Below are 21,879 nucleotides of genomic sequence, written 5' to 3' on the forward strand. Positions count from 1 at the left end.
GTCCAGCTGTTAGGGTCAGATAATTTCAGAAGCGTCTTGCTGCCATGCCAGGGGGTATCCATGAAGACACATATCACTTCTGAAGGAGCAATGTGGGTCTCAGAGGCTCTGTTTGATTTAAGTTTCAAGGGATGTTGTCAAAGCTGTGGATGCCCCACCACTGCCCTTACAGGTTGGTTGTCCCACTCTGAAAAACCAGATTTCAGTAGTGAGGATGGGCACATGATTCTCCTCAATAAGCTGTGCCAGCGCTTGAATAAATAAAGCAAAAGACACGAATCAGCGTCTCTGGGAGACATGATGGATTTATGTTAAACATTTCACTTGAAAGAGAAGCACACCTGGTGGTGTTGGCCAGATGCTTGGCAGTAGCCAGATTATCTTTTTCAATTGGAAACTATTTTGTGTTATGCTTTTTTAAAAATGATCACTATTTTCATATGCCAAAGGGCCCTGTTTTTCAGGCACCCATTCAGAAGATTCTCGGATTTGATAAAATTGAGAGGCAGTAAGCCTTGCAGGGGGATTGCTGACATCAGACACAGATCTTACAGGTACAAACTGCATTATCTAGAACCTTTTTATTCTGATTTTGGGTTGTAAAGTCATGGGCGAGTGTGGCGGACTGTTGAAGCAAATTAGGCTGCAGAGTTGAGGTTGTCACCTTGATATCTCAATTCTCTACAAGCGAAATAGTGATGAATAAAAATATTTCTTTGTGCCACTCTTTGTCCTCCTATATTTAGAGTGTCAGATCACTGCAGGAGAAGACTGCCTCTTTCAAGGTGTGTGAATACTTAGTCTGGTCTTATTTTTGTTTTATATGACACAAAGAGCAACTAGTAATTACAAATATAAAACCTTGTCTCCCTTTTGTTCCTAAAACAGTAGTGAAGGTATCAAAGACTGTCTGCAACATGCAGTGTGCAGACTTTGAGAGTGGATACTGAGGTAAGTATTGACACTGTAGAGGGGTGCCTAGGTCTTACCTCTCCTCTGGGCAGAGGACTTGGGCAGGCACCTCCAGCATGGGATGCATCCTGCTTGGGCTCTACACCACCCTCGGGAGATACTTCTGTCTCCTGATTAGAGGGGGAGCCCAGGACAAGTAGGTGTCCTACTTATGTTATTGCTTCATATGTGAAAGTGAGTAAAATGGTTCCTCTTGCCCCTGTCAACACTGTTCCTTCCCCAATGAGAGGCTTTCCCAACCCAGAAAGTAACAGACAAGAAACAAGACTGAAAACAGCTTCGTCACACTGTATTTTTACCTGTTTTATTTATGCTTTGACCAGAAATGTATCAGCATTTTCAGGAACATGCAGACTGTTTCATCCCATTGACAGTTTGATTTTTGCAGATTTCTGCACTCTTCTTTTTTTACAACACAAAAGAATTTGGATTTTTTTCTTAATCTTGTAATAATTTTTTTTTTTGTGACAATCTGTGAATTTTTCCTGTCTGCTTTTCATTTGGTTTTGGTTTGCTTTTTTTAAAACAATTGTTCCTGGCTTTCTAGTTTACTTTTTTGTGACCAGCACTCACCCACCTTGGCCTATAAAAATTAAATCAGATAGATCATGTCAGAGATCAGCTGAGCCGGGATGAAGTATATTCTTTCTTAATCTGCAATGCTGATGTAAATATAAAACTTTTTTTTCACAGTTCCTGTGAAGACACAACTTGAAGCGTCTAAGTAATTTTAATCAGAGGACTTGTATCAGTAGTGATTACTTTTTTGCATTGAAATACAACTTACCTAGAAGAAAATGTTTTGGCTCAGCACAGGCTTTGCTAAACTGTGCATTCAAAATGTATTTCTTTCAAGACATTTCCTTCATCCTTCCTTGCCTTAGTGGGTGCTCATTTTTTGGAAATACATCTGCCTTGATTACACAGAGGGACACAACTTTTTAGGAGGCAACCTTGAAGAGCAACCAATGTTGGCTTAACTCTGCTCCTGGTGATAACTACAGAAATTATACCATTGATTTCAGTGGGAATAGAATTAAGGCAACTGTAAGTACTTCTGAAAATGTTACCCCACATCATTAATCAATTGTATTTAACTATAGCAGTTAATAAAAAAACTCCAAAAGATAAATAATAATAATCAAACTCTGACTGCTTAAAAAAATGCAAAATCCTTTAAAATCATGTAAAATAAAACCTGCTTTTTTTGTAAACAGGCAATACTGAGTAAGCAGGAGTTCAGGGTCCCATCTAGATGTTAATTGTACTTGAATATTTGAATGGGCATTGGTCATAGGCCTAAAACACCTAAATACTCTAAAATATATTCATAAATAATCATTCTTTATACATCATAATTGTTCTTACTGAATGTCAAAAACATGGACTTCTGTATTCCCCAAGAAAGAAAAATGAAGGATTATTTTTGCTTTTGGCACCAAAAAAAGTAAAAATAAAGAAAAAGCACCACCCTTAAGGAAGTGCATGGAATGCTACCAAATTGGGCTTTATTTGTCTTACAGGTTTTTTTACAAAATTTTAAATATAGGTTAACATGTAAACACTGTGCACGCACTGAGAGCTTGATCCTGGCCCATTGAAATCAATGGGAACTTTCCCATTAACTGCAATAGTGCAAGATAGAGCTCCACGTTAGTATGGTACGTACAAGCCTAAGTCATTGAGGGGGCCATGGAATCAGGAAAGCAAAAGCTCAGGTTCTTCTTTCAAAACCAGCCACCGGCGGAATCAGACTTTGCGCCGAAAACCTTCCTGCACATGTTGGAGTTTTCTTGATGGAGCGGGTGTTCGTTACCTGCCAGCATTACTGCTTTCCCTCTCCTTGCAGTGTACCGCCTGCCAGATGGCAGACTTTCATACTTAGTCACATGACTCCTGTAAAGACACAACACAGCGGTCTGGCATTAGCAAATTCATGCAAAATTTGCACCCTGTTCCAAACACTTTACATACAGATGAGATTACACTTCCACAATGTGTAGATATAATCAGAAGGTGGTTTAGCATCTGCAGAATAACAGATACTGTTCTCTCAAGATTTCCTGAAGATCCTCAAGTTTCTTAATTTTTTTCGGGTTTTTAACATGTTTTGGATGAGAAAAGCCTGAATTGATATCTGGTACAGGCTCTGCAAAAAATGTTACCCTCCTGAGGTCTTAGTAAATGGGAATCAGGAGGGAGTAGTAAACCCCTTAAACCCAATTCCATTACTATTCTTTGGCTACTGGAAAGTATCTTTTGAAACTTATTGCACAGTTGTTTAGTTTTCAGGAAAACTGGTGCCTTAATAAAATATGATAGAACACAATGGATGCAAGAGCTTAACACACCAAGTACTTTTGTTGACACTAGTAAACAGCAGATGATGAAGAAAACTTTCCACTTTAGCTAGTTTATAGCTATGCACTTCCTATCTCAACAGTGGAACAGAGAACTACTGCTGGCAAAGTTTCAGGTCACCATCAGAACTGATTGTACATGGGAGGACCAGTGTCCTTCCACTTCAGTTACTTCACTTGCAAAGCCAGATTAAAAAATTTACTAAAGTGCACATTCAGAGCAAGTTGTGATCTTCAAAAAGGTTCTCTCTGAATCTCAGGGCTGAGGGACAGGGAAGAATGGGTTAGCAGAGAGCTTGGTGTGTGTAACAGCCTACACTGCACCTGCTCATGTTAGGCTGAAATTTGGCCACAGTTGTTAATCTCTTATTGCTGTGAAAACCAAAATGTCCAGGTTCAGCAGCTGACTGGAAGGACACCTCAGAAATTATGTGCTCTTAGTTCTTACCTGAATGGAGACTCGATTCTGTCCATCTGCATGCAGACTAAAAATGGGTACTGTGAAAACTGCACCGTGGAGATGAAGTCTAATGCCGTTTCTACTTCCAAAGTGGTTTCCATGCCAGTTTTTACAAAGAAGGAATCCACCTCGGTGTTACCAGCTAGAAACACGGCTACCCTACAAATAAATTCAGGCATTACAATTATTTCAAAACACAAAAAGAAAGAGGAAATTAAATTACAGTGCTACAATACTCAAAGGAGCCTGTTCTTCAGGTAAAGATATATAAATTCACATCAGATCAGTGGGAACTGGTATTATCCAGGTTGAAAGAAAAAAAGAAGATCAAATGTTCTCCCATGCACATAACTATTTAATTCTATTTATTTAATTATTTAATTCTAACTCATCTACAAGGTCTTTTATATTTAAATCCTTTTCACTGGGACTACCAAGGCTCAGGAGCCTGAGCTGTCTACAAATATAGCACATGCTGGGAGTGTCTCACCGGTTCTTGACGTTGGTTTTGGATTCCCTGTACCACAGGCTGAACTCCATCCCTCCTGAGATGTCAATGGCCAGTCCACCCAGGAACTCTGCACTGGCTGTCGGCCCAGCCTGCAGCTGAATCTCCTGGAGCCATCAGAAAGCACAGGTTACCGACTGCAGACCTCAGGGGTTTCCTTATGCCCTTTTGTACTGCAATCACACCACTTGTCATTTTTCGGGAACAGAAAGGAATAGAGGGCTTTTCTGTAAGGGTGGACAAAACATCCTGATGTACCTCATTCCCTCAAAATGGGATGAAGTTATAGCAAGGTGTTTTGCATCCTTTCCTGCTCCCCTGTGTGCCAGCTGGCATAATTTCTGCAAGGAGTATCACTGAAAGGAATATCATGTCTCCAAAAGCTACCACACAAGCCTCACAGAGGCTCTGATGGCAGTCCAGCTTAATCAGATTAAACTCCTCGCTGGAACCCCAGCAACGATGCAGTGCAGTGTGATTTCTTGAGCTCACCTGAAAGCAGCCCTGTACTGGCAGTAGGATGCAAAGTGCTGTCACCAATTGTGCCGTGTGCAGTGGCTCCAAATTCACCACACGACAGTAATTATGTCTTCAGTGGCTGGGTGGCCAAACCCATAAGCTAATGCACCTTAATCACCACTGTGAATTTGCATTTAATGCATTTTCCATCAACCATCAAGTGTGCTCATGGCTTCACGAAACCTCTGCAGATGGACTAGAAACACATCACGTGGAAGTCCATTTCGGAAGTGATAATATAGCTCAGACTCATGTCAGTTCATTACTTTTAAGTTTTGACATACAGCCAAGATTTTAAGGTTCACTCAGTTTGGCAATCCAACTCATTTTATACAGTTGTTCTGCTTCCCTAAGAACTAGTGGATTAACTCACCATTTTAAAAGAAACATTAACTTGGGAAAGTTTATTTTGATCATGTGCCTCATTTACAGGGCACCTCCTCCTGTCTCACAGCTGGTTTTCTCCCTCCTCCCAGGTTTCTGTGCCTGTGGTATTCTCAGCACCTGTAATGCTGCAGGCATTTGTAGGACATGTGAATACTCAATTTCCTCCACTGGTGCCCAGGCACCTTAGAAGTCTCTCTTCTCTTCTTAGCTATTCAGTAGTCCAGTGGCTCCAAATAATGCTGTTCCAAGATTTAAGGAGGAATCAAGGAGAGACAGGCAGTTTAGCTTCCTAATCCCTATAGCAAGGAGCAACACTGGGGAAGGTTTTTATTCAGAGCATTAGAGTTTTCCTGGTGTAATCAAGGACTTGGATAATTACAGTGGCTGTGCATGTTTACTTAACCTTTTAGGGTAAATTAAATATCTTTGAAAGATTTTCCTTGAAAGAACCAACTTGGCAGAAACAATTTGTCCATCAGTTGCTGCTAAAGTGGGCTTGAGATTTAAAGAATGCAGTGGGCTGGCTATGGCTTATAAATCCAGCGTGCCCTCAGCAAGCGTGGTCATATGATGCTCTGATTTCTTACATTCACCCAAATAACAATCATTTGATTGCTGAAATCAAAGGGAATTTTTCTACTGACTGCAATGGAGCAGAAAATACTTCCCTTTTCAGTCGGTTTAGGTGTGGAAATAAAGCTTGTTTTACTTTATTTTACTTTGCTTTTAATTGGGACTGAATTGGTGGATAGCTGCTAGTGAGTGAGGAGGTAACACTATACATGCTGGCAGAGACATATACACACAACCAGAGGAGCATATATTTTTAGATGCATTGTCAAATTGCACCCAATAACATTAAAGTAGGCTGCACAGTTTAAGGCTTAAATGCTACCTAGAATTAAGTCATATTTGTCACTGAAACCAGCAGAGAAGCTAAGGAGTGCTTGTCTTATGTTTTACTAGCTCATCTATTTCCTTATTTAGAGTTCAGTCCTGTCCTTCGTCTCATGTGCAAATCCAATCCAGACTGATGGGAGGTGTAAATCACAGAGACCCAGCCTCCTCAGGAGAAGTATTTTCCTTTCCCTTCCTATTTTAAGCTTTGTGTCTCATTTTCAGTGGAAAATGTGATCCAAAAGATCAGAATTGGTCATCTGTTACTGTTTAAAATGATCAAACATGCTATGTTTCAACTAAAAAAATGCTTTATGTACTGCACTGTAATGCAACACAGAGACAGCTGAAACAGGCCCTTCTTTGGGAACTGGCTATCTTCCACTGGGGTCTAGCTTTCAAATGCTTTCTCTGACCTATTAATATAGTATTTAATTTCTCTGTGCTTCTGGCAGGTCTGTTGCCTAGGAGAACTATTAACACTACTGAACTTTAATGCAGGTGACTTAGGAGTCTCAAAAACAGTTTTATGAGAGCTGTTTATTTCACAGAGAGAGTATAACTTCTGGACAGTTATTCTTAGACCTCAAACAACACAGCAATGGCTGGAAAATACACTCTGATTTGGGTTTGTGCAGTCATGTGAGTAAATATGTCACAGATGATGGGCAGGAGTGTAAGCTTTAGAAGCAATAATATAAACTTGGAAATTACCTTTCCTAAATGAGCCTATTGTGATTACTGCTTGTTATAAGGTCAATGAAAGGAAGCTATTTTTGGGGGGCAGGTCGTCTTATTTGGTAGATTTTACAGCACTTTGAGTACAACCCAGTTTTGATCTTTCTATGCAAAATGATCCTTAGAAGCAGCAATAGGGGAGCAGAACTTTTCTAGTATTTAAAAATAATTTCTCTCAAAATCAGGCTGTACCAATGCACAAACTGAAACCCAAATATTACATTAGTTCTTTTATGACAATTCAATTGCCCCATTTTTTAGCTCCAGTCTTGACTTCCAAGCTGTCCTTTTGATGTTTGATTTCATCAGTGCTGTCTGTGTCTAACATTTTGGTTTAGTTTTCACCTGTTCTGAAATCAGTGTGGCCAGCTGTGGCACACTGAGTTTTGGTATCATAGAATGAGCACTGTTTCCCATGCCTAGTTTTCTTCACTGAAAGAAGATGAACCCACGTTTGACTTGGTTGTCTACAATATGAATTTGTAAAGGGGCTTATGTTCTGGGCAAGGCCTGTCCCTGCTGGTCAGGGAAAGTGGACTATCAACTATCAAGAAGCTATATTAACTACAGCTCTCCTGCACTGTATTTTCCCCAGTTTCAGTATGAGGCCATTCGCACTTCCATTCTGACGGTGTTTTCTGGTACAGATGTAAACACTGTTAGAGAATTTGCAGGTGAAAGTGTTTCTAATGAGGCTTAACTTGGCCACGTGGAAGTGCTGAAACCATGTTGATGTGCTGTTGACCTGTGCCCCAGACTTTTGTGAGGTTCTCCAAAGGCAAGGAGTGGAGAATTTGCTGGCTGACTGAGCTCTAGGGGTGCCCGGCCAACTGATTCAGCCAGAGTATGTATGGAGCTTGGTGCATGCACAGCAGTTGGAAATATTTAGTTCTCTAAATGCTCCTGTGCTCAGGACTGGACATGATTATCTTTCTCACCTCTGCGGTCTGTTTGCTAAATAGGTCACAGTAAAGTTTTTGCCCATAATCTGTGTGTGAACTGTAAAGCATTGCTGGAATGAGCTTAGTTAGTCAATCTGTGCCCTACCTGGGAAGCCCTCTGGACTTATAATATCATTATAAAGGGCCTGAGCTGGGTTCCAGATGGGGAAAGCTGTCATGTGCAGAGGGTGTTTCTGTGTAATTTTGATCAGAGTGGATTGTCTCATCATCTGCTTTTGGCATTTTCTTTTGACAAAAATTAAAGGGGAAAAGTAAAAAGTAAAGTTTGAGACTGCAGATGTTTCATAAGCTGAGTACAGTTGTTAAATCCACAGGTTCTAAAGAGATCCCTGCTTGGGAAGAGCAAAAATATCAAACCAAGTGCTGCACTTTGATAGAGATGTCTAGATTCTTGTCCTCCAATAATACATTATGTAGCCAGTTATAATTGTATGTCAATGTATTTAAGCATAAAATTAGCAGACCTTTTGGGGTGACAATTGCATAAAAACCCTCATTTTGTTTCCTTGTTTTTCTTAGTAATAAATATTTGAAATTTGGACCTCTTAGCACTGTTCTGTGAATGTTAGTTATTTGGGAAAGTTTGAGTACCAGTGATTCATTGACCTGACAGTTATTGACTAAGTGGACATAAGGTCCTCGGACAACTTGTGAAGAGGAAAACTTAGGTGGTCACATGGGACAATACTGTATTACAAGACATTGTGGGAGGGGAGGTCATAGCTAATAGCCATATGAGTTTTCAACAGGAAACTCAGTTGGATCTGCTTTTATTCAGTGTTACTTTGTTTTCTAGAATATGTGTTCTCACCTTTGTTCTAAATTGCTTTTAATGTAATTTAATTCTGTTCTTTAATACCCATGACTTTCCTATAGCTCCCACAGCAAGAGTAGCCTGTGTAACATTGGTCAGGTTTATCAGCATTGAAAGGAAGAAAATAAGATGTCCTACAATAACAGTATGGGGGAGGGAGCATCTGCGCTTAAGAGACAGAAAAAGAAGCAAATAGTGTACTTTTAGTACCTGTGAGTAATCTGTCAGCAGGATAAGTCCTTTCACCACGTTCATGGGATCTCCAGTTGCTGAGAGCATTTTAGACATTAAATCACCATACCCTTGGAAAAACGTAACTGGCCTGAGCTGGACATCGAACAGAATGGCTGACATGCCAGCAAAGGAGTCCAGGTTTTCCTCGCCTTCATCAGGAGTTGCAGCTATTATGGACTCCAGACCCTGAGCTTCGATCACCACCTACAATGCAACAGTGATACAGAATTAATGAAAAAAATTCTGCCTGACTCAAACTATTAACAACCCTACATATTTTCTTAATGTCTAAGAGCCTAACTCTAATTTGTGTAGCTGCAGAGGAAAAAGTATGAGGTGAAGACTTAATGGAACGAGGTTGAGCAGCAAGAAAAACAGAAAATAAAATAATTTCATGCCATGTTTTTAGGTGCAGGCAGGATTTACCCACATGCAAATCTCAATCCCAAGACTACTTTTCTTTCAAACAAATTTCCCTTCAATCATATGACTGTTTTCTTTGGACAGCCTGGAGGAAAACCCAGAGATGTCCCACTGCACAATTTTTGTCCTGCATAGATTTAATAGCATTATAATATTGAAAGTTCTTGCCAACCTTAAGAGAAATCTAAAAAACAGGCATATCATTAAAATCTGTTTGATTTGTACATTTGATCTACTCCTTGTTTTTCCATTCTATGACATACCAGAAATAGGACTTAATTTTACAAACTCACAAAGCTTTTACTGATTACATCAAATAAACAGCATAGGCTTTAAACAGACACAGAATTTGATCCAGAACAAAACACCTGTCTTTTTGTTCAGGGCGAACACTGTGGGGTTTTTCCCATTGTTGGCTTGCTCTCTGCCCAGTGCAGCAAACCTTATGGTCTTAGGCATTAGCTGAATTGATTTAGAAGCTGTAAGAAAAGGACCACATACTGGCTTAGTTTTTACATACAGTGTGGCAGTTACCTGGCTGGCATGAAGTTCAGCGTTTCTATCAAAAATATGGATGTTCATGTTACTTCTCCTTAAAATGCCAGAGCCCGAATAGAGGATGTCAAGGCTGTATGTGGATGATATATCAGGACCACCTTAATTAAAAAAGAAAGAAGGTACCTGTGACTAAACTAGTGGATTAATCAAATGTTTGGGAATACAAACAGGGTTAAAAGGCAATTTCATGGTTACATACGTGTAATATAGCCAGAGTAGGCAGAGGAAGAGCCCATCTTGGAGAAGCGGTCATAGTTATGAGTACGCATGTCCTTCAGAACTTTTCGAACTGTTTTGCTGTAGAACAAACAATCAAAACAATCAGAACAAACAGAACAATCAGAACAAACAATCAAAACCACTGAGATACAAAAATTTTACAGTACAAAATATATTATTTTTCTGTAGAAACATCAAATTTCAGAGAGGGTGAATTTCCCAGTATGAAAGAGGGTCTTCAAAACCATTACCTTTTCCAACTAAAAATCTGCCCTAACCCAGAGACTCTTTTCCAATTTCAGGTACTCTCTGCAGTCATAGGAAGAAAGGAAAGCGAAGTTCTTGCTTGAAAATTAATGATTTTGAAAAGAAGAGATATTTTGATTATTTTCCTTCTCATGCTGAGATGTTTAAAATTTTTTTTAAAGTTCACTGGTTCTTAAAATATAAAAACAAGTGATCCACTGAGAGAGTTCAGACCAACAGATGACATTTTTCACAGTAATGCAAGCTAGATGCCTAATTCTAATTTGTACCTGTGAAAATGTGACTATTAAATGAATGCCAATTAAATTTATTCTGAATTAACAATACCTAAAACTGATATGAAAATCAGGCATCCTTTTATACTTTCCTCAAATTTTAGTAATTCATTAGAATCTGTGGGTTCTTTGGGTCTCTGCAAAGTAAGGAAGGGCTGTGTTTACTTATACTGAACTTAATGTACCTTGAAGGCATTTCAAAGTGAATTATGTCTTGGATCATGGAGAGCATGTACTTGTTCATTTCCATAGGCAGTTCACCAATGGAGAGCAGGATGTTTTTCACTTCCATGTAGGATGGGTTACTGTTTAAGATGATAGCAGCTGCAGTGGTTCGCACTGTCTTTTCATGGACTTTGCGATTCTGGTGGTATATCCTGTTCATTGTTTCCTTCACCTGGTCAGGAAACACATTATTCAATCAATGGTCATACAGATGACTGGGCAAAGTACAGGTTGGAATCTCGTTTATAATATCAGCTTAAGTCAGCTTAAGTTAGCTCCATAGCTAAGGCTAATACATAAGGATATATTTTCAGCACCCTGTTTTTCATGGTCCTTTTGGAATGTACGAGACATGTATAGCTCAGTGACCACAAGGACAAGTGGGACATCTGTTATGTTCTCTCAAGCCACAGCCCAAATACAGCCTTCCACACTGGTTTTCACAGTGGGGCTGTAAATAAGCAGCAGGACTAAGATCAAATTAATGTGGCAGTGGTAAGATCAAGAGAGAGATTTCCTTGACAGTTAAGGAAATACTTTTAAAAAATAAAGAATCTTGTGGTTTAATTTTATAGATAGTGCCTGTGGTGGCTTCACGTCCCTGAGAAGATTGTGACACATCTTTTTTACAGGTAAGTCCACGGAAAGCCATGTAGCCCCATTGACAGAATGCCCTCCAGCATGTTAATTGGAGAACAGCACCCTGACAACCTTGGTCCTGGTGGCCAGCAGTAGGTATGAAATGAGATGCAGGGTAAAGCAGCAGAGGAAGGACTTTATGTTCTGCTCTTTTGTATGTCTTCTCTTACTCTTGGAGGCTGCAGGGTAAGATGCAGCTATTTTATCCTTGTCTTACTTTGTGTATTCTTCCTGGCTTTGTGAAAGCACAAGAAAAAGCAGGGGTTGCACAGGTGCCCAAGTGTTCTGTCTTGGGAAGGGAGCCCAGTTTTCCGTGCAGACTGCATGCCATCTTTGATGGCCGTGTGGGACTCTGGAGCCAAAGGCTGAGCAGCACATGTCCACAAGACCATCCCTGCCCTTCAGCATGTTGACTGCACCACACGGCTTGGTGTCATCAGCAAATTTACTGAGATTGCACTCGATCCCACTGTTTAATAGAATCTCTTGCACTTCTTTCCTTGGGCAGCGTATTTTCTTACCTCTTTGGTGAGAAAAGAAGGATCATATCTCTGCAAGGCAGTGGCAGCAAGACTGCTAATGTGCCCTTCTTCTGACTCAGCATACTTCAGGAGCAGTGGAATTGCTTCAGGAAGGAGTGCATTCTTCAGTGCCAGCAGGTACATCCTCACATTGTCATCTTTCTTAGCCTTCTCCAATCTATTCAGAATCAACCTTTTGGCCTCCACAACAAACTAAAGAAAATCAACAGCACATTTAAATGGTGATCATAAACCTATTTCTTTCCCTCTGCAGAAGTATGAGGGGCAGGGCTGGGTTCTAGCATGTTTTTGTTTGAAAGTATCATTGCACAGGGTTAGCAGAGGTGTCATTTGTAAACTCTATGTTGATAGCTTTCTTCAAGCATGACCTTCAAGCATAACCAAAGTGACTGTAGACACAGTGATCCCTGGTCCTGTAGTCCAGGTAAACCTGGTAGTTTTATCACTTGCTAGCTGCTCCTGCCCTGATTCAGGGGCTTCACAGGTCTTCCTTGTGGGGCCAACATCTCCCCACAAAAAAAGACAAGGGAAGTGTTCTTTAGTGCCTCAAAACATGTTATAAGAGTGCTTGGCAGTTAACAAGGGAAAGTAAAAGGTATTCCTAGGGCCTGTTCAGGTGCTCTGTGTCTTTTTGGCAGTGTGCTGCAGTCCTCAATAGCACAGATCTAGCAGGCAGCAATGCCTTATCTGATCATCCTCATCCTCTAACATCAGCATCTATTCAGTCCCTGCTCAAGGGTCTTCCTCCTGGGTTGTTCTATGCATGTTTGGTATACAGTTGAGTATTTGAACCAATGAATTTTCTTCACAGAGGTGAAATTAGCTAAGGTGATTGCAAATATTAAATAGACCTTGAGTTTGCCAGTGTTTCTCTGATGACATGCAAAGCTTTTGGACAAGGGAGCACAAGTACTGCTTCTGCTGACAGACGAGGCAGTGAGAAAAAAGTTCTGTCAGACAAAGGAAAACTAGAGAAATCAAAAGAAATGGGAAGAGATCAGATTAAAGCCTAAATCTGACAAAGTAGATGTCATTATTTAAAAAAGTATTCCTCTCTCTATCAAACATAGGAGTTTATGAGCTTATTTTAAAAGGGGAGAATATCATGCCCATGTCTCTCATGCTCTCCCAATAATGTCAGCAGGGATCATTCATATGTGTTGCAGACCAGAATTTAGCCAGCAGTGCACAGCAGATACTCACTGGGAGCTTGCAGCCTCCTCTGTCACACAGCTTCCTGATGAGTGCTCCCATGACAATGACCAGAGTTTCTCTGATTTCTTCATTTGCGATATCACCCTTGAACTTATCCTGTTATGCAAAAGCAATGCTGTTAGTCTCTTGGTCTAAATATGATGAACCACAGTCTGTAGTGTGTTGAATACACTCCCTCATTTCCTGCAAGCATTAGTGCAGTGCAAAGGCAGTGGTTACCACAATGGCCTGGGCTCAGGCTTAGCAGAGCACAGCTCTATCACTACATATAATAACTGACTGCCATTTTCCCCTTGTGTTACAGTCAGTGTCTCAAATAGTGTATTCATTTTGGAGCTATGTTAAAAAAAAAAAAAAAAGAAGAGAGTATTTAAATGGTCACAGGACTGTGATAAGGCAACAATCAAACAACACTCAAATTGTTTTCCGAACATTCAGTATTATGTTTCTTTTCCAAGTAGTAGATATTGATAACATTTTACAAAGTTTCAGCCTGGACCTTTGTTGTTTGCAGGCTCCTATGTTACTGGTACGCTTAAAGGAAACCCTGGAAGGCATAAGGAAAGGAAAAGTGGAAACAGCAACAGTCATTTCTACTTCCCTTCCCCTTTGACTGGAATGAAGCTTAAGAATATTAACTCTGTTGTATTTGTTTTGTCCCTTGACTTACAGTCAAAGATTTCAGGAGCGTTTCACTGGGGTGAGAAGCGAATCCACAGGCATACAGGAATCGTTCCTGCAGGACAGAAGTGCTTGCATCCTTAAAGTCAAGAAATTCCAGCATGGCCTCCAGTGATTCTGGTGTCTGAGCAGAGGTTACGGCATCCACGACCTGTGGACTATAAAGAAGTGGAAATTAAATGAACTTACCATTGTAACGAGCTAGACAATACCGAAAAGACTTTTCTGCATACTGAAAGAAAGAAGCTAATGTACTGAAAGATCTCTTCATTGCAAGTAAAAGAATCTTTTACTCTTGTTGGAAAAAAATGTGTCCCTCAATTGCTTCATGAACTCCAGAAATTAATCATAGCCATGGGTAATATTTGAATTTATGCAAATAGGGGACCAAAATAAGTATTAAAAAACTAAACTCCCCCGAATGTATTAAAGTTTACAGGACAAGGTTGTAAATGTAGAAAAGTAGTTTAGTACTGCATGTCCAATGGCACGTAAAGAAAATGCTTCTATGCTGAGTTACTCTCAGGTTTATCTCTACTGCTAACAACTGCTATAATTTGTTTGAAAGAGCCTGACCATATGACTCAGAAATCCTTTTCAATTCTCAAGTCTTGGTGCACATACTGTATACAATCAAACTCTAATATTAGGACAATATCCAGGCATGAACCTTTCCCTTTTTGCTCTATTTCTGATTGAAGGAAACAAATGGGCAAGTCAAGAACAAGTTATAGAATTTTTCAGGACAAACAGGTGGGATAAGAACCTTTGGCTAAACTACAAACCATGTTAGCCTTGCACTGTAGATATGATCCTGTTGGCTGAACGGTGTGCTGAAAATATATTATACTACGAGAATAAACACAGCTGCTTTAAAAAAAATCCTTTTCCTGTAGTCAGTACTGACCACTGGGTTTGCATTGCTAGGACATCACCAGTAGAACTCAATCTCTTTGCATGTAATTTGCCCTTCTGCAGTTTCAAGTAACCTAAACCTTTTGAAAGCTCGTTCATGATAACTTACAGAAGTTCTTTATTTTCACTTCTAATAACTTGCAGTATCTCCTCTTTCGTAGCTTTTCTGATGCTCTTAATGAAGGACAAAAAGCTTTTTGCAGCTTCAGCTTTGGAAAGTTTTTCAGGATGCATATGTTCTCTGATGCTCTTCCAGTGTTCAGAAAGCTGCAAACCAATTCACATTATGTCAAGTCTCTCAGATTGTAGCTTCAATTCTCAAAATCAGACTTAGAAAATGCAGGTATGTGGGCCACCTATTGCTCCAATTAGCTGAAATCCAATAGACTGATGATCTTTTAGCTAAGTATTACTTAATTTATGATATCCCAGAACAAATATCTTTGAAACATTTCTATAGTTGTCTCTCTTCTAACACTTCAGTATTTCCCTGCAATCTATTTTGGAACAAAACAAGTTTATTTATATGGTAAATGGAATAAAGTGAATTCTCTTCTCTTGCAAATTTGCTTTCTGGTGAATCTGCTGTTTCCTTTCTGTTCCCATTTTCTCCTAAGTAATTATTTTTTAAGTGGGAGGTGCAAAATCCCCAATTCATAAATTAATCATATTTTCTAAGGAGATGGTAATTTTTAAGTGGTTAGTGTAGGACAGGAGTAAATGTTCAATAAGTAATTCCCATTTTTCATTCATAAACCTGCATACAGATGGATTTATAGATATTGTACAAAATGACAGGTAATATGGTATTAGAATAGGTATAGGCTTCTTCATACATTGCTGCTGTATTTATTCCCACAGCACATGTTTTACCCGAATGAGCCAACATAGTACCAAAGCACCCATATCTGTCCTTCCAGAGATACACTCCCACAAGAAACTGGTGCTGGTATTTTGACCTTTCCTCTCACACTTGCCTTTGCCTCTGTTATCTCAAATTATCGAGAACATTCCTTGGTGAAAACTCAGCTGTTCTTTGCAGCAGTGTTTGCTGCTGTTTTCCCGAGTGGGAAATAATGCTAGCACCCATTTGAACTTTACTAAAATACTTCCCTTCTTTGTGGATTTTGTATTGAGCAATAGCACTTGAACCTGCTGGCAATTAGAAGTATCATTCATCAGTACAGAGTGCAACTTCTATCGACTGTAACAAACAATAATTAGGCAACGATGATTGAGACATCGGATATTTCCTGAGGATTAATGACCAGCTGGGAGGAGCTCATGTCCTGAGGCACAGATGGGTCTTTTAGCCTCAAGTGGTGATTAGTGCTTAGCACCAAGGTCAGTGTTGCTATTATAAGCTGAAATTGGGTAATCATATGGGGCACTTTCTATTCCCCCTGTTGAAATTGCACCATAGTCCAGCAAAAATCTCTAACCTCATTAATCTCATATTTTCTCCCGTGCAGAGCCCAGCTGTGTGGACTGCTCTTAGCCAGTTTAGCCCACACCCTGGAGAAGAGCAAGGTGGGATATCAAAGCTGGAGCAATCTCAAGCAAAAGAGAGTGGAGACCAAGTCTTCCTCTTTGTAGGGTGCTCTAACCATTCAACTGCTACAAGGAGCAGCTTCCATCTCCTGCAGTGACCATGGCATTAAAAACATCATTCACAATTGGCTTTTGCAGGGGCTCTCGGTTTCCTGATGTGACTGTCAGGCAGTTTGGATTGAATCACCCAAAGAGTCAGGCACAAGATGCACGCACTTCCACATGGCAACTCAGCAAGCTTGGTCAAGCTTCCCTAACAGGAAGATCAGACCAGAAGTCTTGTAGGCACCCTAGGAAAACTCCAGCCAAACCAAGAGGTTCTAAACTGAGGAGCTGGTTTTGAATGTCAGTGCCTGACAGCTGTTTACCAACCCACAAAGGCTGGCTGCACGAGACAGAACAAACCCACTTCAGCTTCAAAAGGGGCAAGAATCTATTCCTGTAGGAACCATGAGCATAAAAAAGTGTAAGATGCATGAGCTCTTCTGCAGAGAACATACTTTCTGGCACAGAAATCTAGGCCTGAATTTAAATTGCCATAACCTCAGAGAAGCTAGTGCTGACATCTGTGAAATGAGGATAGTAGTGGTTATTACACCAAATTCATAGAGAGGCCTGTTATGATTTAAAAAGGGCTTTGAAAATGAAAACTCCAAGGCACAGCATGTCAGCAGGGCATTAATGTATACTATGATATATAAGTACCATATGTTATGTTGCTGCTTTGGATACAGTGTTCTGTTTATAGACCACATCTTTTCATAGCAGTTACTGAAAAATACAGTGAGAAAGCAGGACTTCATTCTCATCGTGCCACTAAGTTTATAATGACTTAGGTCAGTCCCCGGGCAGTGCACTGGAATTATACCCCATGTTTGTTATCTTGGTCTGGAAATTTTAACTGTTATGACAAACTCAGTTGCAAGTGACAAATTGGTCCACACAAACCCCGATGGGCAGAGTCAGGGAAAAAGCACCTGTCCCTACTCTGTTTAAGATCCCTTGATGTTCCCTGCTCAGAACTGCCCCAGCACACAAGCAGCATCACTTCTATATCACTTCCCCAAACATATTTTTTTCATCTCCTTTGTGGTTCAATAAGCACTAAACAAGATAAGTTATTATAGTGTAATGCTGCTTCCAAATAATAAGCACGAATTCCAATATAGGAAAGTATTTGTGCTCATAAGGAGTATCTTTAGAGAATTAAAATTATGTGTGCTGTGTAGAAGCTGTATTCTGTTTATAAAAAACAGAGAATAATGATCTTTACATTAATGTTCACATTCACTGCTAAATTCATTCCACAATGGTAATAGCTGGAATACTGTTTGCTAACAGTCACTGTAGTAACTTACATTAGTTTATGATGCACTTACAGTACCCAGTAGTCTTCAAATATCTTAAATATAAAAAAAACAAGGAAATTTTTTTCCCAGGGAAAAATGAGAACAGTATTGGACTTCCCAAGAGTATCAGAGCCCTATTTTATACTTATAAAATACCTAGAGAGTCTTTTAAATAAAAGAATTCCTCAGAGTCAGGCAATAAGAAGAAGCTTAATATACTATCAACAAATGTTTAGCCTGCCTAAGGAATGGCTAATGAATTTTTAGGAACAGTTCAGCTCCTCCATGGCAGAATTATTTATAAACACCAGCCAACCATCTTAAAAGTAATTTCCCACTCCATTACCCAGAGGAAATAAGCCTCTGCCAACTTATGGTCGGCAAAGGTGAGTTAAAACCAAAAGGGTGTTGTATTTTCTAGAGGTCTTGAGAAGCACTTCACTCAGTCTTTGAAGGAGAGCAAAAACATTGGTACTTTCAGTGGTAAATCTTAAAACACTCTTGTGGAGTGGAGCACTCAATTGCACCTGTACTCCGCACTCCAGGGAGTGTTTTATAGTGCTGTGTTAGACCTCTCCTAGTGGGCTGCTTGGAAAGAAACTTCTTCTCACACTTGTTCTGCTCAGGCAACCGACCTGACGTCCAATGAACCTGTGTTTACTTACTGAAGGACACTTCTTGCACTCGGATTTCACTGGCTCTGCTTCTAGTGGGACGGCAACATAGCTGGAGTCCAAGGTCTTGATCACACCAGCAACTTGCTTCCCAGCGATCAGTCCAGGGCCAGCCTGTACTGACTTCAGTTCCAGTCTCTGCCTGTGTATCCATACAGTGAAGACACCATTAGAGCTCAATAGGTAGTGCAGAAATGCAGAAATCACAGCAAGAAAAAACAAAAAAAACCCTCCACAGGCAAAAAATAGAGAACACAGGCTTACTGAAGTCTTCCTTTAAAATGTCCAGAACATGGCTAGCCTATGGGGATTTTAAGGTAACAGAAATATCTTAAATTACCACTAGAGTTATGTGGAATAAAATATTGAAATAAGGGACTCTCTAAAGCATGGATTTATAGCTCCTGATAAACAACATTCAGTAGCCATATGCATTCTGAAATGTTCCATATATTTATTCTTATGAGGATCTGGAAAGTGAGATTTTGAATGTTCTTTTTTTTTTTTTTTTTTTAATATCTAATACTACTGAGATGCCCGAATCATTTATCTTGTATGAGTATCTCCAAACTTGCAGTGCTTTGGAATCTGGAGTCTAACACTGATCTAGTTTCACCGGTATTTCCTTTCTATGCAGTAGATTTTGTTTTCTATACTTTCACATACTAGAAATGGAGATCCATCATAAGTATTTCTTAAGAAATGAGAAGACACAGGAACAGAACACCTATAGCACTAATGGGGAGCTTAAAATGTTTTGGATAATTCCATTGCTTTCAGATAATTTTTTATGAATGCCATTATTTATTACTTGTAGTGTGATAGAACCCTTAATCAAAGTTGGACTAGGCACCATATGGATACAAAAGACACCTAACTCCTTACCTGGAAAGTTTACAGCCTTAGATCTCAATTCTATAAGACATACACATATAACCTGACTTGAACCACTAGTCCTATCACTGACAGTCAAATTGCCCAACTTACTTTGAAACTATTTTGGCACCTGTTTTTCGTCGGAAATTCAGAAGGAAAACATAATTTTCTTCTGCCTTAACGGATTTTATGAAACTGTCTTCCAGCACATAGATTGTGGCAGATGTGACTTTTTTACTGACATCTAAGATCTGAAAATAACGAAAAAATAGAACAGAAAGATCGCTATTCAATAAACAACAAAATAGGAAAAAAGCTCACAGTTCCAAATCAGGGCAAGACTTGTAATGAAATAGGGTCATATGAGGAAGGTGCATGTGGGCTGACATCTCAAGCTAAGCCTATAAATCAGGTTCTCAAGAAGACCCTCTGCAATAAGAAGCCACGCACTTCTGCACCATGTGTTTCAAATCCAGTACATACTGCGGGAAAAAACAGAGGGAGCCTGGGAGGAAGTTATGGAGCAGGTGGCAATTGAGAAAATACCCAGTACTACATTTAATTTAAAACACTCTTTAAATAAGATTAGAAGCTTTTCCAGAGAAATGTCTTGTAAATGAGATTGTCGTGTTCACACTCAGGAAGCAAAGTCAGATACCTTGCTTGACCTGTTTTGTAAACAAGATGAAGTCTTTGCGGTAAGTGTGAAAATGGGGAATTCAGTCATATTGTTAAGGCCAATTATTAAGAGAGTGTGTGGTGCTTTTGTACTTCTCTGAGCTGCGAAAGGTCAGTTTCTGATGTGGAGAATCCCATTGTCTTCAGTGTGTGCCCTTAGTAGTAACTACTCAGAAAGACCTTTACTAGTAGTGGAGGACCATTAGGGCCATAGTAGGGCTTCAGTTATCTCTGAGGCACATCTCCTGTATTACACCTACACATTAGGGAAGCTTGACCAGGCTCCATTCAGGAATCACCATCTTGCCTGGAATTTACAGCAGGTGTGGGAAAGGTTACTGTTATCACTATGACTGCATCTGTATGTAGGATTTTCCTTCAAAGAGAAAAAGAAGTCTCACATCATTTAAAACTTCAGCACAGCCAGGACAAAAGTGCTGTAAATCTGTATAGAAACTAAAATATGTTATAATGAGATTAAAAAACTATGCAAATTAGTATGCTGTATTCAATGTCAGCTGAGTCAAGGTGGTTTATACAAGAGGAGAATCCATTCCCGGTTCTCCCCAGAGAAACTACATATGAAGCTCAGGCTAGTAAAACTACATGTAGAAAATTTACATGTAGAATTTGCTTTCTGTAATGCAAGAAGGATTTTTGAGAAGTTGAGTAATAGCTGCTGAAAATATATTTTAAATAGGAAGAACAGATTTTATTTTGTTAAAGAAATCATACCGGGTTGTGGCTGGTAAATCCTTGCTTTGCTATTTCACAGGAGTCCAGGTCTTTTATTTTAGTCACTTGATCTTGCCGCACATGATAAGTAGTATTGCATTTCCCAGAAACGTCCACCTTTGAAAAAAGAATTAGATTGGCACAGTTTCTTGAATTTTAATTTGGGACCCCAGAGCACCTTCCAAAGATGAAGCATTTTCTCCACTGCTGGAATTCTGTACCTGAGATGCTGCACTCTTTGGGTTAATGTACCAGTTTGAAGGATATCTGTGTTTCTAACTACCTCCTTTGGATTGGCAGGGGTACTATTCAATAGATGGCTGAGAAGAAAAGTAACAATGTTTGTTTAAAAAAAAATGTAGGAAGCACCTGGCAGCTTACACTTTACTCACAAATTTGAGTTAAATTCCAGCTTTGCTCAAGTGGACAGTTGCAGAAATTTAACAGTGGAACACAACTGAAATGGATGCAGCTAAACCACTGCTAATTTTGTGTGGATACTCTGATTTAAAGTGGCCTCATCCACTGAATTGAATTTAGTAATCAATTCAATTTTAAACATCAGTATAATCTCTTTTATAGTGATGTGGTTTAAGTTGGTTTATTACTAAATTCAGCTAAATCGATAAAGGCATTTTAAATCAAATGGATTTCACTTCTTTACATTATTTGCAGCAACTTGACTTGTGTCACCAACTACTAAGAAGACTGTCTTTATGTCCCCAACCTCAAACGTGATCAAAAGGCAGATTTCTGTCACAGTTCACTCCTTCTGAAGTGAACTTCTTCAGCAGGAGCCACAGGTCTGCCTTCCAGAGCAGATCAGGCTCTGCCTGTTTCTCTGATGATGATCATCTTGCCTGATACAGCACCATACCTCACGGGTAGAACCAGAGTGCAGCTGTAGCTGGAAAAGGCTAGCCAGACCTCTCTTGATGTTTTGAGTAAAAGCAGGTTCATTTTGATACGAGTAAAAGGTTTTGACCTGTAGGAATAAAAAAAAAAAAGTATATAAAAAAGCATTCAAAAGTGTGTAACAAATCTAGTTAAATGAGAAAGGAATAGCAAGGATCTGCTCTAGGTCTATCTTTACTTTTTTCTGATTAGGAAGCTGAATCGGGATTATTTCCCTTATTTAAGCAAACTACAGGGGCTGCAAGACCTGATAAGAACAGTACAAGCATGTTTTGGTCTTCAGTTAAATCT

General features: G+C 39.6%; 1 protein-coding gene across 1 annotated transcript in view; it reads right to left on the reverse strand.

The window, feature by feature from the left end:
* Positions 1-1,264: 1,264 nt before the first annotated feature.
* The window catches only part of MTTP (microsomal triglyceride transfer protein), a 28,441-nt gene continuing 7,826 nt past the window's right edge, over positions 1,265-21,879 (reverse strand). The window contains exons 4-18 of the mRNA XM_032686108.1: positions 21,551-21,658; positions 20,674-20,790; positions 19,372-19,511; positions 18,376-18,526; positions 14,920-15,077; positions 13,885-14,053; positions 13,203-13,310; positions 11,979-12,191; positions 10,779-10,990; positions 10,032-10,129; positions 9,809-9,930; positions 8,828-9,055; positions 4,283-4,407; positions 3,781-3,951; positions 1,265-2,868 (exon numbers count right to left, since the gene is read on the reverse strand). Coding sequence (XP_032541999.1) covers positions 2,700-2,868; positions 3,781-3,951; positions 4,283-4,407; positions 8,828-9,055; positions 9,809-9,930; positions 10,032-10,129; positions 10,779-10,990; positions 11,979-12,191; positions 13,203-13,310; positions 13,885-14,053; positions 14,920-15,077; positions 18,376-18,526; positions 19,372-19,511; positions 20,674-20,790; positions 21,551-21,658 — 2,289 coding nt within the window. The 3' untranslated portion in view covers positions 1,265-2,699. The remainder of the gene's footprint in view (positions 2,869-3,780; positions 3,952-4,282; positions 4,408-8,827; positions 9,056-9,808; positions 9,931-10,031; positions 10,130-10,778; positions 10,991-11,978; positions 12,192-13,202; positions 13,311-13,884; positions 14,054-14,919; positions 15,078-18,375; positions 18,527-19,371; positions 19,512-20,673; positions 20,791-21,550; positions 21,659-21,879) is intronic.

The sequence above is a fragment of the Chiroxiphia lanceolata genome, chromosome 4 (assembly GCF_009829145.1).
Source record: "Chiroxiphia lanceolata isolate bChiLan1 chromosome 4, bChiLan1.pri, whole genome shotgun sequence".
NCBI classification, from domain to species: Eukaryota; Metazoa; Chordata; class Aves; order Passeriformes; family Pipridae; genus Chiroxiphia; species Chiroxiphia lanceolata.